Source organism: Pipistrellus kuhlii, unplaced genomic scaffold (genome assembly GCF_014108245.1).
Source record: "Pipistrellus kuhlii isolate mPipKuh1 unplaced genomic scaffold, mPipKuh1.p scaffold_m20_p_9, whole genome shotgun sequence".
NCBI classification, from domain to species: domain Eukaryota; kingdom Metazoa; phylum Chordata; class Mammalia; order Chiroptera; family Vespertilionidae; genus Pipistrellus; species Pipistrellus kuhlii.
In genome coordinates this window covers 12,755,261-12,774,267 of record NW_023425595.1, presented here as the reverse complement: position 1 = coordinate 12,774,267, position 19,007 = coordinate 12,755,261, and the positions used below count along the sequence as shown (strand labels likewise).

The 19,007-nt window shown below is 37.2% G+C and overlaps 1 protein-coding gene across 1 annotated transcript; it reads right to left on the bottom strand.

Moving 5' to 3' along the window:
• Positions 1-3,298: 3,298 nt before the first annotated feature.
• On the bottom strand, positions 3,299-15,758 carry LOC118713544 (B-lymphocyte antigen CD20). Its single transcript, XM_036428237.2, has 7 exons — positions 15,566-15,758; positions 9,387-9,558; positions 8,844-8,963; positions 7,321-7,377; positions 5,671-5,907; positions 4,584-4,685; positions 3,299-3,706 (listed from the first exon to the last, which is right to left on the bottom strand). The coding sequence occupies exons 2-7, from the start codon at positions 9,540-9,542 to the stop codon at positions 3,485-3,487; spliced, it is 894 nt and encodes a 297-aa protein (XP_036284130.1). The 5' UTR covers positions 9,543-9,558; positions 15,566-15,758; the 3' UTR covers positions 3,299-3,484.
• Between the last annotated feature and the right edge of the window lie 3,249 nt (positions 15,759-19,007).

Sequence of the window (19,007 nt, the reverse complement as noted above, 5' to 3'; positions counted from 1 at the left end):
TGCATATTCATCTATTATAGTATAGATACCACACTGATTTATCTATTCACCAGTCAATACACTTTTGTGTTGTTTTACTTTTGGGCCATTATGGATAATGCTGCCAAGAACATTTGTAGAAAAGATTCTGTGTGATCATATATTTTCAGTTTTCTTGAGTATATATACCTATTAGTAGGTTATTGGGTCTTACAGTAACTTATGTTTAGCTTTTTGAGAAACTGACAAACACAATTTTTCAAAGTAGCTACAGCATCTTACAATACCACTAGCAGTGTATAAGGGTTCCAATTTCTTCAAATCCTCACCAACAATCATTACTTTATTTTTTATTATAGTCATCCCCATGAATGTGAGGTGATATTTCATTGTGGTTTTGATATACATTTCCTTAGTGACTTGAGCATTTTTCATGTGCTTATTGACCATTTGTACATTTGAATAAATATATATTCAAAAATGTTTCCAGGTTTTTTTTTAACTGGCTTATTTGTCTTTTTATTGTTGATCTGTAAACTTTCTTTATACTTTCTGAATATTAGACCCTTATCAAATACATCATGTTCAAATATTTTCTCCCCTTCAATGGTTTTATTTTTACTTTCTTTGACACACAAAGGTTTTTAATTTTGATGATATTCAATTTATTTTTTCTTTCTTTGCTTATGGTTTTGGTGTTATATCTAAAACATCATTGCCTAATCCAAGACTTCAAACTTTACACCATATTTTTTTTTAAGAATTCTATAGTTTTAGGTCTTAGGTTTAGGCATCTGACAGACTGACAAAGCTTGAAGTGTTAAGCCACATTTTGAATAATGAGAAGAGGAAATTTTTTTTTTCAAGTTTTCTGCAGCTCCAAAAGTGATTTGCAAAAAAAAAAAACAATTTGGAAATACCCTAAGTAATCGATTATAGAAGAATGGTGAATTCTATCTTGATTTAATGGAGGGCTAAATTGCAACTAAAAATTATACTTATGAAAATCATATATTAAAAGGAAATATTTATGAAAACACTAAGTATAAAAACATATTATGTTATACAGTGATTATAGGTGTGTAAAATTCTGTATTACTATGAATGAGGGTGATCAATCACCCTGATTTGCCTTGGACTATCTGGGTTTTGGCACTGAAAGTGCTGCATCCCAGGAAACCCCTCAGTCTTGAACAAACTGAGGTGGTCAATCACGCTATAATGAAAAAGTTCCCTAATTGGATAATTGGAGAGAAGATCATAGCAAGGATATTCATTCTTCTTTAACAGACATTAACAGTATCTCTGATTTAAGTGGTTATCTGAGGTGGGTAAAAACTAATTATTTGAGATCATAAAATGAATAAAATAAATTTTTAAGGAAACCATAGATTTGGAAGGCGAACCTCATATGTATTTCAGAAGTGGAGAAAATAAGAAATAAAAAATAAGAAATAAAAGATTGTCTTTTTTTTTAAGATTTCCTCTCTCTCTCTCTCTCTCTCTCTCTCTCTCTCTCTCTCTCTTTCTCATTGAGTCTAGCATTGCCATGACCTCTTTCTTTTCCCCTAGTTCAATGCAGAAGTGCCTGCCATATAATTCAGTCAAATTCTAGAGTGCTGTGAGTGAGGAACACATTATTAATGACCTGTCCCATGAAAATTTTCCTTGGGCAAGTGTATATGTAAGAATATACTGAAATTAATAGTTAATATCCTGATACTTCACAATTCACACCCAGATTAGGTTTGTGTGAATATGTACTTAAGGCTTTAGGAGCCTCACATGATCTGATGTTATAGGAATAAAGAAGACTTGGAGAAATACCATATTGGAATCATCTATTGCAGATAAGAATACAAATATAGTTTTATTCATTTAAAGCTAATTTTGAGGACTTTACATAGAGGACTTTACTCCTTTTTCTTTCTAATCAGAGGAAATATCTTCCATTGGTGGCCCCTAAAAAAAATGGAAATATTACATGGAGTGAAAATCACATTGTCTACATACTTGCCAGAATCTGACATCACTCGACATGTAGCAAATGCTCAAATGTAGTTGATAGATGACAGTGACCTTCCTAGGTTAAGATTCTTTCTTCATAGGATACTAGTTTCTCTGAATATGAACAAGAATCAGTAAGTAGGATAGCTATTGCCTGAGATTAGGTATTGTAACTATTTATATAATTTTTCAGCATGATCTTTTTTCTCACAATGTCTGTAGCACTTAGTCTATAACATTGATAACTCAGTATCTACATTATGTAATCTAACAGACAATTATACATCAATGATGTAAGTAATTTTGAAAAGGTTATGAATGTCTAAGTCTTTTTATCCCCACTGGTAAAATTTGATTTCTGATTCTTTTGTGTCTCCCTTAACACCTGTTTCGTGCTGGTCAGAGAGTGTGTGCTTGATAAAATCCTTTTGACTTAACTCTAGTAGTTTATGTGGGCACTGGTAGGTAATTTGGTTATTTCAAACATTACAGTATTTGAGTAAGAAGATTTAGTAATGAAAAAGGCCCTCAAAATTACTAGCTGTAAATTACCTTTACTTGTTTACAAATTACTTATCCTTTTTGAATCATTTGTAAAATGGGATAGGAATTATTTTTTATCAGGGATGATCAAAATCAATTATTTGATAAAATATTTTGTTGACTAGAAAATATTCTACAAATACAAATGTTGGTTATTATTTGAGATATGGCTACTTTTGGTATTATTTTTTCATTCTTCTCTTGCCTAAAGACTAAAATTAGATAGACAATGTAGCCAAGAGCCTAGAACAGGGGTTAGAGAAAGTTAAGACAGATAGAGACAAGGCCATTTATAAGCTGTGCTGTTTGTACAAAGAAAGAATTGGGTGTTGGTCTCTCAGAGTCTCCCTGAAGGGTTATGAAGGCTCAGTGTGAGTCAATGTGAGCCCCATAGAAAGATAGATCAAATAGGCTCCTTATTGCACCTCATTATTATTATTTTTGCTTTCATTAAAACAGTGGTGCAAAGGGACTACACCCAAAATATAGATGTAATAGGAATTAGAGTTAGTTTATGGATTGTATGCAGCAGTCATTTATCTTTTTCATCAGGTCCAGAATCTTCCTGTTGAGTAGGGAAGAAATGGAAAACAAAACAAAACAGACAAAAACAAAAAACAAAAAAACACTAAAACACTACTGTGGCTACTATTTATCCAAGGCAAAGGCAAGTGAAGAATCACATTCTGCCTTTTTTTAATGTAAGAAAGCTGCTCCAAACAAGAAACATTATAATGCAATCTGTTACAATAGCTATATTTTCAGAAAGAGAGAGACAGAGAGAGAGAGAAAGAGAGAGAGAGGTGGGGGGGATTGCACACTCTATGGTCACTCCATGTAAAGACCAGAGAGATATGTGGAGATACATGCAGAGAAATGGGGGGAAATATCTCTTGGAAGCTATGAACACTAATGCTTAGAAAAAGGAAACAGAAAACAAAAATAAAAATGAAGTTTAAGGGACACTATCATCTTCTATTGGTGAGGATTCCTGGTCCTGGGGAGGTTCTGGAAAGTTTACTTCTGTTTCTTCTTCTTCTTCTTCTTGGACTGGAATAATTTCAATGTCTTCTTCATTTTTTGGTTGGGCAGATATTTCAGTCAACTCCACCACATCTTCTTTTATTTCAATTGCCTTTTCTTTTTTTTCTTCAGCTGACAGGAGAAGAACTACGTCCTAGAACACAAAATTCAACAAACTTTTCTTGACTTTTATCATTGGCGTATTTTTCAATAATCTCTACAAATATTTATCAAATAACTCCTTGTTTTATGCTATTAATTTTATTTCCCATGTCCCTCAAATTCCAGGATTAGTTTCCTAGGTGCCCATATTCTTACCCAATCACTTATCAAGATTTATCAATGCCAACAGTTTTTGCCCTCTTTCCAGGAATGATTACCCAATATTTGGAAAAAAACATTGCAATAATAGAGGAATTTATATTTTCATTTTGATTTGCCTTTATTGGAGATAATTTTAGAAAAATAATTTTTGGTCTCTAACCCTACTTTTCTCATCTGCAAAATGAAATAATTAGTGCTGACTCCTAAGTTCTATACTAAATCTGACATTCTATGGTTCTGAAGCAGTTAATAATAGATTATTTCCCAGTTGTGGAGCTTCTTTGAACCTATTGTTTTGGAAGAGGGATTAGATGGATGAAAAGGTGGTTGTGTGGAAGAAGAGAATACCGAGAAATCAAGTGGAAGAACTATTATCTTTAATCAACCTTCAACCTTCAGCCATCTGCACATGATATATGGAATCAAGTTGGATGCCTGAGTCAAGCAGAAGTCAAGGTTAGGAGGAGGATGCATATACTATAGAACTGTTTCCTCTGTCTAACCTTTAGACTTATTTCAAATTTCAAGACATTTTCTATCATTGTTGGTATTTTCTGCTTCCCAGTAATATACCAAGACCATTTTTCATGAAACTCCCAGGCTCAAACTCAAAGTCTCATTGGATTACATTCTCTATATAGGATTTTTTTTTTTTTTTGTAATGATTTTCCTAGAGGAAGGTTGAGGACAGAGTGGCTACTACTTACAGCTTTGGGTCTGGAGCAAAGTTTTTTCCATTCATTCTCAACAGTGCCAGCTGTCACAAGTTTCTGGAAGAAGGCAAAGATCAGCATCACTGCGTAAAGGCTCTGAAGAACAATGAAAAAATGAGGATGAAATGTAATAATAAAAATCAGAAGAATAGGGTAAGTGCTCAGTAAATGACTGTTGACTAAAATTAAGTGATTAAAAAATAAATTCTTTAGGTAATGACTATCTTTAAGAACTACAGTATGTTTGTAACCCTAAGCCTTAGCAACTCCTGACACAGAAAAAAATAGTTAATCCATGTTGCTGACAGAAAGTGAATAATAGTTGAAGAATTAATTCTATGTAGGAAAGAATAATTACTGAGTCACAAATTAATTGTATCCAGCTTTATTTAGGTGGTATCACACCAAGGAAGCCTCTTCACATTTGGGATATACACTTTCCCCCCTTTAAACTCTACACTAAAAACTCCTTGAGGCAGCTTTAGCTGGTTTGGCTCAGTGGATAGTGTCAGCCTGGGAACTGAACCCTAACCCTAACCGGGTTTGATTGTAGTCAAGGGCACATGCCCGGGTTGCAGGCTCGATCCCCAGTAGGAGGCATACAGGAGGCAGCCAATCAATGATTCTTTATCATCATTGATGTTTCTATCTTTCTCTCTTCCTCTCTGAACTCAATAAAAATATATTTAAAAACAAAATAAAACAAAAAACTCCATGAGGCAAAAGCTATTCATAACAACTTAGGTAGTTCTTCAATGTTCATCTTAATAATAATATTGATAAATGTAAATACCATTAACAATATTAATGTTAAAATAAATACATACATAGCATTTTCTGTGTACCAGACACTGTTCTAAATGTTTTGTATATACTGACTCATCCCTCAAAACAGGGATGTAAGTAAGTACTATTATCTTCTCCATTTCATAATTAAAACTGAGGCAGAGTGTGGTTAAAAATTCTTGCCCACAGGCACGAGGCAATAAACACCAGATGCTGACAGTCTGGATCTAGAGTTGACACTCATAATAAAAATGCCACACTTCCTCTCTGAAAAGGAATCATATTTCACACTTACCAAGAACACGGATCGAACTCTGTAACAATATTGTACATATAAAGAGTTTTTCTCAGCAGGGTTAGCTGGTTCACAGTTGTGTATGTTAATATATGGCACAGAAGCTTTTATAAAGTTTAGACTCTTCATTTTAAAAAAATGGGAAACTGTAATATTAAATATGTCCATGATCAAAATAATTATCCCAGAAATGGCAGCAAAGAGGCTCATTGAGTTCATTATCATTTTCCCTTGAACCTGAAAAGAAAACATGAAGTCATGAATTGGGTTTGATTTCCATTTGGAGAATTTAACCTAGGAGGGTATTCCAGATCTCATTCCTCTGACTCACAGAGGTACTACTAAGTCATTATACACCCCACATTCCTCAGTTGTTTTTAGTTTTCTGTTACTGTAGAATAAAAACCTTCTTCTCTCAATTTTGTTCCTTTCTCCATATTTCCCATCTCATTTTATGCCATTACTATCCAATCAGTTTATCCAGAAAAAAAATGTAGGAGGAATCCTTTATTCTTATAATTGTCTCCTTGCACTTCTTTTCACTACCACTGTCATCATCCTAGTATGTATTTAATCAATATTTATTGGGTAAATGAAAATAAATAGTATTCAGACCATATCTGTCTGTGTAAGAAGGAGGGAGAGAAAAAAGGAGGTTCTTCCATCAATAAAAGTGGATATATATATATATATAGGGAAAGAGCAGATAGACCCTCTGAATCTGTACCACCAAGTGAACAGCAAGATTGATAACACCACCTTCTCCCTACAGACACCATCTTTAGGGCTGATGTCTGGTAGCATAGGTAAGAGGATGTAAGTGGGAGTGTTCTAACTTGCAAGGATGACAAAAGATCAAAATGGGAAAATATATATGACAAGTACTATAATCTACAAATGGCAAGTCAGTAGGCCTGGCTGTATTGGAGAATAAAACAATGTGACCTTCTTAAACAGTTCCTCCCTCTCCCCCGCCCAACACACACACCCATACTGAGTTTGTCAGACCACCCCTGGAGTAGAGCATTTCAATTCACTTAACTCCTCACTGACTTCGGATAGCTTACTAGGTGTAACAAAAATTGGGAAGGAAACCTGCTGGTGAGCTCTTGGCCCATACAATATGGGAGCTCTTCTGGAGTGAAAGTGCCTCCGAAGCACTTTCTTGTGTACTACTCCTTTTCATCCTAATGGCAATGTCATATGGTAATAAGTACTATTATCTCCATTTACAGGTGAAAACTCAGAGGTACATGGAGATAAACTGAGCTCAAAATTACAGCTCAAAGTCAATTAGGACTTAAGTCAATCATAGAATTTATTAGATAGCTGTCCTAAATGGTGGCCTGAGAGAAACGAAATAGCTTTTAAGGAAATTTGTTAGTCTCACACAGCATTTATCAGGCATAAAATCATATGCATGCTATTCATCTGCCTTTAAATTGTTTCCACGGATACATTTCAAGTAGGTCTCATTTTCAAGTTTTTCTTAAATAAAATCTCAATAGCATTGTAGAGGATCTTTTGCTTTTTAGGGTTGAGAGAACTCAATACTATTGTGATTCCAAAGGTCTTTAAGGGTATTTGTTTTCAACTGAGAAATCAAATATTCCTCTGATATGTGGAAGAGAAGAATATATGGTTACTTGCCAAACTTCTCCTGGAGTTTGTCTTGGCTGCTGCCAGGAGTGACCCAGAAATGATGTACTGTGAAAAGAGAAGTGGTAGGTAAGGAAGGGTGTGGAGATGGGAGAATTGGCAGAGAGGAAGAGAAGCAGAGAGAGTGATACTTGTAACACTGAGAACTGGGTTGTAAAAAAGCTATCCATGCTTTCAACCACTTTCACTGATCTATTTAGCCATTTTTATTGGATTCATTTCTTTTTCAGAGGTCATATTTCCCCTTTATTCAAGTTCAACTATATTCAATCCATGCCTCTTATTCAACCAACTGAGGAGCTGTGACTAGGAAAATAATAAAACCAAAGATGCCCTACCAACATTGCTCAATGGTTAGAGTGTAGACCTGCTCACCAGAGGGTCTCATGTTTGATCCCAGGTCAAGGGCAAGTATCTGGGTTTCAGGTCTATTCTCTGTCCCCTAGTTCCAGTGCATGTGGGTGGCAACCAATCATAGTGTCTGTCACAATGATGTTTCTCTCTCTCTCTCTTTCCCCCACTCCTTCCCTTCCATTGTCTTTAAAAATCAATGCAAAAAAAAAAAAGTATTTTCGTTCCTCTGATGAGGGTTAAAAAAATAATAATAATTAAAAAAAAAAAACACTAAAAGGCAGAATTCACATTTCCATATCAATTAGTAGTCAGATAGTGGATATAAAAGTTTTGTTTTTAATTAAAAAATTTTTTGTATAATTGCTCTTTGTAGTTCTCAATGATTTACGTGACTGATGTTAATGAAGAATGAATCAGTGTAGGAAATATTTGGCTTGATTGTCATAGGCTCCCCCGTTAAAATGTTGGCTGTTACAGGAAGTGATGATGATTATTTCTCATTTTCTTTTTCTACTGTTCAAGCTGTAAAAAATGGAGAAAATTCTTGTTCTAATCTATCTCCCCTTGTTCAGAAAATCTTGGGCTCATCTTTATCATAGTAACTATTAAAATGTAATGGCGATATAAACACCACTGCACCATACCACACTCAGACAGGCTTACACACTTGAAAAACATGTACATGAAACAGTCATAAGGAATGCTGATCTCCTAATAAGCTACGGAAGATTCATCTAGGATGGGACTAATTTCACCATGTGCAATAGAAACTAAACAGAATTGTAAGGAAGCAGTTGAAAGTGGGATGGTCTTACCCCTTTTTGTTTTCCGAAACACCATGCTATGTAGTCCAAATGTCTAATGCTCCTCTGCCCACTCAACTTGACTTTGGATAAGTTATGCTTTGAACACTCTTCCTTCCCTTTGCAGATTCATGTAGAATATCTTTCTCTGACTTCACATGAAGCATGATAACTAACTCTCAACAATGTCATTCATACTCAATTTAGTCAAGTTTCTTTCCACCAAATTACTTTAATCAGACAAGTTATCTCCTATTCAACTTTCCTCAACAAGGAACTATTCTGGTATATTCCTGTGTAGCCTTTTTAAAATTTTTGTCTGCATCACTCCCCAAATGGTTGTGAATTTTTACTCACCATAATGCCTCCCCAGAGAGGGTACCACACAGTTACACAGAAAGGTACATAGACCTCCAGGTGGATTATCATGAGACCACCAAGAGCAATGTGGAAGAGCCCATTCATAATCTGGACAGCCTGTGGAGAAAATAGGGGCACTGTTGAGTGAATTTAAATCATCTTCAAGTCAAAAAGCAAAGGTAAAACCGGAATCCCTGGCTTGGGCTTGTGTGAAATGCTTAAAAGAAGTGGCCAAGACCTATGTCTTGTGTGGATTCATTTTCTTCACTACCTAGGTGAAGAAGATGGGTCATTTCCAGGGCAGATATGCCTAGGATGCTGGCAATGAACTGGGATGTCATATATAAGCCTCAAAATCAAAAGATCACTGTGATAACTTCTCTGTACATCTCTGATTTGACCCACCATTTCAGACATAAAGAACACCTCAGGTTGGATCAGATACCTTCAAATTGGACTGAATCCTATACCTGGTCTATAGCATTTACTTCTATAAGCCAGAGAATCCCTAGGATATGGAATGGAGGGTAACTGACTCACCCCCAAAGCCTTGGATTCCCTCATGAAGAAGCTTTGTGTGGGGCCAACCACAGGAGATACCTTCCTGGTAATGGTTTTAACAGGTTGCATGGCAATAGGGCCTTTCATAGGATCTGCTGGGAAAGCTCCACTCATTGAATTTCTGGGTGTTGTCATTTCACCCTCAAAAATCCTAAAAATAAAACAAATAATAAAATGAAAAGAGGGAGAACAGGATTTCAGTAGTCTCTTATCTTCTGTCATTCGACTTGAATACTTTTTTTCAGAATTTTTCCCCATATGTGTCTTTGAGGGTAAACATGGCCTCTTCCTTGGGACTTTGGACCTGAAACAAGTCCTATTGGATTCAAAGGGAGCATCTCAGGCAAGGACATATGGGCCCAGGGTTTGCTGCCAGTATTCTTGACAACTATGTTTGGGGTATAATTTATCTTTGTAGAGAACATCATGCTCATATATCTGCATATTCTGTTTGTCTCTCAGCCCTTGATGCTTTTTTTTTAATGCTTTAATATTGGAAAATGCATTTTGTATGGATTTGCCTTTATTCCTTTGCTTATTTGCTTTTGTCCATTGTGGTAGACCACAGGCATCATAAAACCATGGCCTCCTGATTCAAATTGCCTAGGTTTAAATCATGATTCTTCTTTTTGCTGTGAACCTTGGGCAAATTTTTTAAAAGTCTCTGGGCTTCAAGTTGGACTCTTGTTATAGAAGATAATAATAATTCTTTTCTCATAGGGTTGCTATAAAGTTTAAATGAACTGATGGATGGTCTGTGGATGGCTGGTGTTTTTTTTCACTCAGATGGAGCTCAAATGTCAGATTCTCAGAGAAGCCTTCCCTGAACCCTCAATCAATGATTCAACCTGCTAGTTACTCTTTCCCACAACAACCCATTATATTTGCTTGCTTGTTTATAAATTCTATCAAAGTAGAGATCTTGTCCTCTCTTATCTAGTATTTTAGTAGTTTCTTAGGAAATATGATTGAAGAAATAAATGTATATAAGGTACTTATGTCTGAATAATTATTAGCTGTTTTGTTGCTGTTTTTGTTTTTAGCTTTATTCCCTTTTGAGCATTAGTTTATCTTGTTTCTATCTGAAAAATGAGTACAATACCCCTTTCACAGACATTTGTGAGAAGTAAGTGAAAGTACCCAGTACATAGCGAGAAAGTAGTAAATGCTAGTTGTTCTTGAAATTATAATTTATTCATTTCTGAAGTTAGACAGTGATTATTACCAAGGTCCTGCCCAGCTCTAATACTCCAAGACTGCTCAGCCCTCTTTACCTGGGGCTTCCTTCTGGTATTCATTTGTTTATGTCAATTTCTTACATGAATTCTATTTGGTCTCCCCTGGGCCCTGGTAATCTCTCTTTTGGGACACATCTTTGTTCTTGTCTTTATTGACTGTAAGTTGTGTAAGGAGACTTGAAGACCAAGACTGTCTGTACATCTTGCTTATCTTACTGAAGTCACACAGAGCCAGGCAACTACAGGTATGCCATGAAACAGGTAATTGGATGTGTCCTGGGCCTCACCTTTGTACCCACTTTATAGTGACAAAGAGATTTCACATCTGGCATCTCATTTGAGCCTCACAGAGTAGATTAGGGATAAGTCATTGTCTCTACTTGGTACAGAAGGTAGCAAGGACATAGAAAAGTTAGATAATTGTTCAAAGTTTCATGACTAATAAAGATTTGAAATGTGGACTTCAACCCCTACAATGAGGTGCCTATGGTACCAGACTGATTTGTCCCTGTAGGGAATAGGAATTCAATCTATTTTACTAATGAACCCCTTTCTTCTCCTTCAAATTGGGTGATTACAAATCAATTGAAGAAAAAAAATATGTATCTGAACTGAAGGGAAGAGAGGAGGATTTGACTGAATGCTTGGCACTTGATTTTGCTCATATGTGGTGTAGTCTTGGGATTCTGCTTTGTACCAATCAAAAGGAATATATCAATGTAGCCCACTACGGAGTTTACAAACGGATTCTGGTCACCAGGCAGGATTTAAAGCTATTCAGGGGGAATCTCGGAAACCATTCTGTTCATTTGACAAATGAGGAAATGGTGGCCCAGGGATGGGACATGCCTTGTTCACCCAGTGACCAAGCCAAACCAAAAGGTAGTCACCATGGCCCTGAGACTAGTGCTCTCTCTACCACACAACAAGCTAGATCACATACAGTTATTCACTGAGCACCTACTATGAGCCAGGAATAGTATATATGCATCTAGTTTCAACTCTCCCAACACCTTCCTTACTAAGCAGGCATTTTGTCTTTTTGCAGACAAGTGTGGAATGAGTTGAGAGGCACTACCCTCCTCTCCAGAGGGCTCATTTTAGTGAGGATGACTTAAAGAGCAAAAGTCATCAATTATTTAAATGATTGGGCTTCTGTTGTTTTTAATCTCCCCATATTTTTTCAATGGCCTAAGGTTGTATTTGTATTATTGGTGAGATAAACCATTTATGTAAGCAAGTTCTACTCAGACAGTAATGATCATTAGGGAAAATATATTTTCTCTATTAAAATAATGTCCTGTTATGTAAATTTCTACAAAGCTTTAAAAAATATTAAGATAACAATAGTAGCAGATAAACAAAAGCATACCTGTTTCTATATGCTCCTTCTTTTCTTATGCAAATATTCTTTCATATATATATATATATATATATATATACTAAGTGTGTGATTATATTATATTATATTTATTATATTATACTATTATTATATTATATTATGCATGGATTTGTGAACAATTTTTAGATTACTAAAGCTTTGTTCTATTAAAAAAATTGTTCATAATTACTTCAGCCTGGCCTGCACCCTCTCACAATAGGTGACCCCTCTAGGGATGCCAGAGAGCTGGTTTCAGCCTGATCTCCTAAGGCCAGGCCAAGGGACTCCACTGGTGTGCAAATCCGTGCACCAAGCATATAGTATGCATATAAGATCTTTGGTAAATCTCTTCCTGCCCTCCCCTCTCTCCACTTCCCTCTCAGATTCATCAGTCTGTTCCATGTTTCCATGCCTGTGAATTAAGCATCTGCCTCCCAGTGGTCAGTACATGTCATAGTTACGGGTCAAATGGTTGAACGGTTGATTAGGCTTTTATATATATGGCATTATAGAGTGACTAGATGATGAAAGCTTCATTTTATGGGAATATATAAAACTAGATCACATACTCCTAAGGATATTGTAGATTCCTAAAGCTTTGTTCTATTAAAAATTTTGTTCATAATCACTTACATGGTGCCCTACATGGTTATGCCCAAAGACTCATTGTTACATTAATAACTCATAAGCAATTTGGGTTACTGACCACATTGGTCAAAATATGGTAATAATAGGACCTTATTTTCACTAAGCTATATTAAAATAAAGACTCAATTTACTGAACACTGCCCCATTTTATGGTAAATCCCTTTTGATTTTTAAAAGACACCACTATTTCTCTGAAGGGGAGCTCACAGCTCTCATGGGTTTTGGTTTGAGTTATAATTTTTAGGTCCAATAATTCTATCATTTACTGAGAAGTTCAAAGCTTTTGTTACCTCAACTTCCCCCTTTGTTACCTCAACTTCCTCCTTTGCCACTCAAAATACTTTGCATTTTTATCCTTTCTGGCCTCCTGTGTACTTATCTCTTAGGAAAAATGTTCTTTCTTCCTTTCCTTCTGCCTGTGCGTCTCAGCCCATCTCCATCCACCAAGATTTTAGTCCTTTAAGAAGTCAGTTGTTGCATTATCATTCTCACTGTTCTTAATGCCATGTAGCAGGAGCTAGTTCCAGCCCTGTTGCTTGCTACTTTTGTGATCTCTTGATTCAAAGTATTGTTTTGAGAATATGAGATGCCTTGCAATTTTTAAAATATTTAATATTTAAAGAAAATTGTAATCACAATATTTGTATTTTTTTTAATATTAAAGTGTGCCGCAGTTTTCCCCCATCCAAAAGCCCTTTCTTTAATGTAGCAGTATCCCCCAACACTGCCCAGTGCCCCGGTCCTTTACCCAAAGCTTCTTAAAACTTTATGGTTCCACTGTCTTCCTCCATTTCCTCTTCACCCCCTCATTCATCAATACTTCATAGCCAGTTGTAGGGGAGTCACTTAATTGGAACTGTTCTCTTCAGGGACTATGCTGCAGAGTTCCCAGCCTTTCCTCAGGCATCATCCCTCAGGTTGCTTTATTTCTGTTTCCTCTGTCACCCAGGCATAAAATGTTGACACCATCTGTCACTCGGCTCCTTTACTCCTTTATCTCCCACGTTCACTCAATGGCCAGATCATATTGTATGGGTCTTTGTAATGTGCCTTATCTTGCAGGTGAACCTTTTTATACTTCCACTATCACCTCATGCATTCAATTCTCATTTCCTCTCTTGGTTTAAGCACAAAAATCTTGCTTTTCTGCTTTCAATCTTTCTCTTTTCTAATGCACACTCTCTTCTTTCTTTTTTTTTCTTTTCTTTTTTTTTTTTTTTTTTTGTTGTTTTTGTTAATCCTCACCTGAGGATATTTTTCCACTAATTTTTAGAGAGAGTGAAAAGAGAGGGAAAGAAAGAGAAACATTGATGCAAGAGAAACACATCAGTTGGTTGCCTCCTGCATGAGCCTAACCAAAGCCCAGGCCTGGGAGGTTCAAACCTAAAACCCTTTGGTCCACAGGCTGATGCTATATCCACTGAGCCAAACTGGCTAGGGCTACCCTCCTTTCTGTGATGGATTTGAAGCAGAATTTGGGGCTCATTTTGGTGTCCACCACCCCACTCCAGAAATGTTATCCTGTGATCCAAAGTCCTAAATTACTACTTAGGTCATGCTCTTCCTGAGCTTGAACTCTCTCTCCAATCAGTCATTGCCTGTGAAGAATCCCTTCACAGTTTAGCTCCACGTAACTTCTTAAGCTCCATCCCATTGTTTCCCACCTTTCGCCACCGGAGCCAGAACCCCTGGTTTGGACAAGTCTCTTGCTTTCTCCTCTCAATCCTCCCCTCTGTGAAATGCTCCTCCTACCTCTGCATTTTCAGTCAAATTCCTCATGAATCACGCACATGACCCAGGGTTGTTCCTGCCTTTCTCACCGATGGCAACGACTTCTCTTTCAAAGTCACAGCTATTTGCATTTCTTACTATTTTCTTTCTATATCATAGTGTAGCTTCTCTAATGGGGTATAAGTCCTGCAAGGAAATTTCCTACTGGGATTACACAGAGAACTCATTTTCTCTATACTATGAAGTCCGTAAATGGTAGAATGAACATTAAACTGAACTGCCTCTTCAGAGCAGGTTTACAAAATGCACAGGACATTGGACAAAAAGGCAATCTGATCAGTGAGATCAAGTTATTTTATGGGAAACAGGGAAAAGAGTAACATTATATACTGTTTTTAGAAAATAGAGATGACATGGTTAAATTTTATTTTTGTCCCCCTTCAGTAGAGCTTCCTCTCATCTCCAGTGCCCACTTTTACTCTAAGCTTTTGTGATGGATTTGAGTCAGGATTTGAGGTTCATTTTGGTGTCCGCCAAGCCCCTCCAGAAATGTTAGCCTGTGAGCCTTAGTAATATCTGAGGATATTGCCATTTAGTGGGCTATCTTTTGAGGGGGGGGGGAATTAAAGTAAGGAGAATAGAGTTATTTTTTTTTATTATAGCCACAACTGGTTACTTTCTTGTTTCATACCACACAACTAGTTTTAGGAGCTTCAGGATTTAGTTCATTTAATCTTTATAATGCAATTGGTGGTATTATTGCCACAATTTTATTATAGAAGAGGAAACTGAGAACACAGAGGCTTAGTAACTTGGCCTGAGGTTATGTGGCTTGTAAATGGTAGAGTGCAGGTCTGAACCCAGCAGGTTGGCAATTGTGTTTTAATCTACATGCTGCAATCTGACTCAAAGTTGATCTGCCAGAATTGAGAAAGAGAGAGAGGGAGGGAGGAAGGGAGGGAGGTAGAGAAGGAGGGAAATATTAAAAGTGGGTGGGCAGCAAGCTTTCATATTACCCCTCCTCAAATCATGTCACTATCAGAAACCTGACCAGGAAAGCCCTAGAATTAAAGCCAAAAATCTCCAGTCTCCAAAACTAACCTATACCTTCCCCCATCACTCCCTTTTAGTCATTGAAACAAAGTAAATTGATTCCTTACCTGAGTCTCCAAGACCTTAGAGCTCAAGGGCTGATTTTGATGCTTGCTGCTGAGTTCACTTGACTGCTACTTTCTCAAGTGCGCAGGGGTGAATGAGATAGGCCAGACCTAGGATTGCTTATAGATACCAGGTGACAGGAAATCAGTGGCTTCTGCTACCTTGGACATCACCCCAATTACTTTGGTTTAATACATACTTATCAGAACTGAAGGACACAGAAAAAAGTTTCTGCCATACCAGAAGGTTTCACTTCTTGAAAAGGACCCCAGGGGACTGCATAGCGTACTTTGCACCACCTTAATTAGAAGAACTTTGCACCCTCCACCCTGTAAGCAGGTGTGGGTATTGGGTCCCCAAGGGCAAGAAGGGCTTTTGAAATTTTGCAAAGATGGGCTGTGAACATTTTTAACTTTTTACTTCACTTTTAGGAGTGGGTAGGTGGGAAGGAGGCATCCATGCAGAGAGAATTAATAATCACTAAGCCCTTACACTTGAGAGATTCTGTGTATCTGTCTCCAAATATTGACTCATTGGCCCACACTAGGGTTCTAGTGGGACCATATGTGTCTTGTGTCGGATTTAGAAGAAATGGCCTAAAAATATACTCTGGTGCAGTAGACCACATCCCCAAAAGCTTGAGACAAGAGTTTCAGGTTTGGGGTTATAAATTGAAATAGTACTTTTACCTGCAAACCTACCTTTTCCTCCTCCCATCTTTTCCTCCATCTGTTTAATTCCCTTGTGTCCCCTCTCTTTTAATTCTGGGCTGGAGCTGAGGCTATCAAGCACAATGCCAGATCAAATGAGGGAATGGAGGAAGTTCATAGCCAGGAGAGTGCAAACATTTAAGAGATGAATCAACGGAAGTTTTGCCCCAAAATACTGAACCCCCTACCCCCTCTATAATGCAGCCTCTACAGTAGTCTCCTCTTTTTGTGGTTTCACTTTCAGGGGTTTTAGTTACCCACAGTCAATTGTGGTCTGAAAATATTTAATGAAAAAGTCCAGAAATAAACAATTCATATTTTTAAATTGTGTGTCATTCTGAGCAGTGTGATAAAATCTTATGCTGTCCTGCTCTGGCTCACCCCAGACATGAATCATCCCTTTGTCCAGCATCTCCACACTGTATATGCTTCTTCCCACTGGTCACTGAGTAGCTGTCTAGGTTAAGAGATCAACTGTGGTGGTATCTCAGTGCTTGTGTTCAAGTAACTCTTATTTTACTTCATAATGGCTCCAAATTGCAAGATTAGTGATCCTGGCAACTTGGATATAACAAAGAGAGGCTGTGAAGTGTTATGTATGTGTAGGAAAAATATAATTCACATAGGCTTCAGTACTGTCTGTGGTTTCAGGCATCGTCTGGGGGTATTAAAATAGATTGCCTATCGATAATTAGGACTGCTGTATTTTACATGTTGGATTTTCATTATTTTTTAAATTTTTTTCTCCATTGCCTTATTTAATTAAAGACCCAGGGTTGTAGTTAGGTAATTGTTTGCCTATTCTAAAGGGCTGAAATACACTGATCTCTGAATGCATAATAATCTGGCCACTCAGTGTATATCCTATATAATAAAAGGCTAAAATGCAAATTGTCCTCTGGACCAGGAGTTTGACCAGCAGGCAGGCAGGGAACTGCCCATGTCCCCTCTCCCTGGCCAGGATGGCTGGACCCCACCCATGCACGAATTCATGCACACATACACACACATACACACACACACACACACACACACACACACACACACACACTCTGAGTGGCCAGATTATTATGCATTCAGAGATTATAATAATCAGGCCACTCACTTATGGTAGCTCTATTGCCGAATCTAAGGTTAATTCATATTTAATCTCTTCTCTTCTTTCCTCTTTTTCTCCTTTTACCTCTCTTTTCTTTAGGGTGGTTTGGAATCAAAGGGTTAAAACCAATGATTAATAATAGGTCTGGAAGGGTGCTTTTGATGCAACATGTAAGAAAATGCCACCTCATTTGTTTATTTTTTTTCTCTTATTTCCCTTGCCTTTGGGATTAATCTTATTAACCAGTGTCACAGCAATAAATTTATTTTTTAAAAATTAAAAATGCACCAAAAACGGCCGAAACCGGTTTGGCTCAGTGGTAGAGCATCGGTCTGAGGACTGAAGGGTCCCGGGTTCGATTCCGGTCACGGGCATGTACACTGGTTGCGAGCACATCCCCAGTAGGGGGTGTGCAAGAGGCAGCTGGTCGATGTTTCTCTCATCGACGTTTCTAGCTCTCTAGCTCTCTCCCTTCCTCTGTAAAAAATCAATAAAATATATATTTTTAAAAAATGCACCAAAAACGGTTTGGCTCCAGTGGATAGAGCATCGGCCTGTAGACTCAAAGGTCCCAGGATAGATTCCCATCAAGGGCATGTACCTTAATTGTAGGCAGCTGGTCGATGTTTATATCTCATCGATATTTCTAGCTCTCTATCCCTCTCCTTTCCTCTCTGTAAACAAGTCAATAAAATATATTTTATCTTTTTTATTTTTTTTAAATATATATTTTATTGATTTTGTACAGTGAGGAAGGGAGAGAGATAGAGAGTTAGAAACATCGATGAGAGAGTCATCGATCAGCTGCCTCTTGCACACCCCCTACTGAGGATATGCCCACAACCAAGGTACATGCCTTTGACCGGAATAGAACCTGGGACCTTTCAGTCCCCAAGCCGACGCTCTATCCATTGAGCCAAACCAGTTTCGGCAATAAAATATATTTTAAAAAAGAAAAATTTTAAAATTAAAAATGTTACCCAGGAGTAGTTCATCAGTGGAATAGGCTACCACTTGAATGGAGAACTTATTGTCATCAAGTATGCATCAGCTTTGCCACCTATCCATTCAATATTCTGGTTATGGATCTTTGAGTATCTGCTTGAGTTATTGGTGACAGAGACAGTAATTTCATAGGGTCTGAGTTGTGGGTGATTATGAGGCCTGAGGTTTGGGTCCAGGATGTTGAGCAGACATAGAGATGTGCCTTCATTTCAGTGAGCATGGTAGCAGTGTCAGACTTGGAAAATACCATCAGTGAGGCTCAAATTAGGGTTGCACACCTGAATCTTCATATCCTTGTCTCTGTGTAGGCCCTACTTTTCCCAACTCTTTCTTGGAGTGTTTGCTACTCTGTTTTTTGGAGTGTGTTTTTCAAACTTAGGTGGCTACAAGAGTGATTGCTCCTAAATAAACTTTAATTTGAACTTAAATAAACTTTCACCTAGATTGTTATGCATTCAGAGATCATAATAATCTGGCTGCGCAGAGTATTTGTCGGCTTTTACCCTTTACCCCCCTCCCTACCAAGTTGCAAATAGAACTTGGTTACAAGTTGAAAAATCCCAATGTTATACTTATAAATAATTAAAACTCAGGAAAATGTAGATTTGAGTACTTAAGAGCTTTGTAGTT

Coding starts and splice junctions, on each gene's coding strand:
- LOC118713544 (XM_036428237.2), bottom strand. CDS start 9,542: ATGACAACACCCAGAAATTCAATGAGTGGAGCTTTCCCAGCAGATCCT. Junction 5,908..7,320: donor CAAACTCCAGGAGAAGTTTG/GCAAGTAACCAT, acceptor TTTTCTTTTCAG/GTTCAAGGGAAAATGATAAT. Junction 3,707..4,583: donor TTTGCTCCAGACCCAAAGCT/GTAAGTAGTAGC, acceptor TTTGTGTTCTAG/GACGTAGTTCTTCTCCTGTC.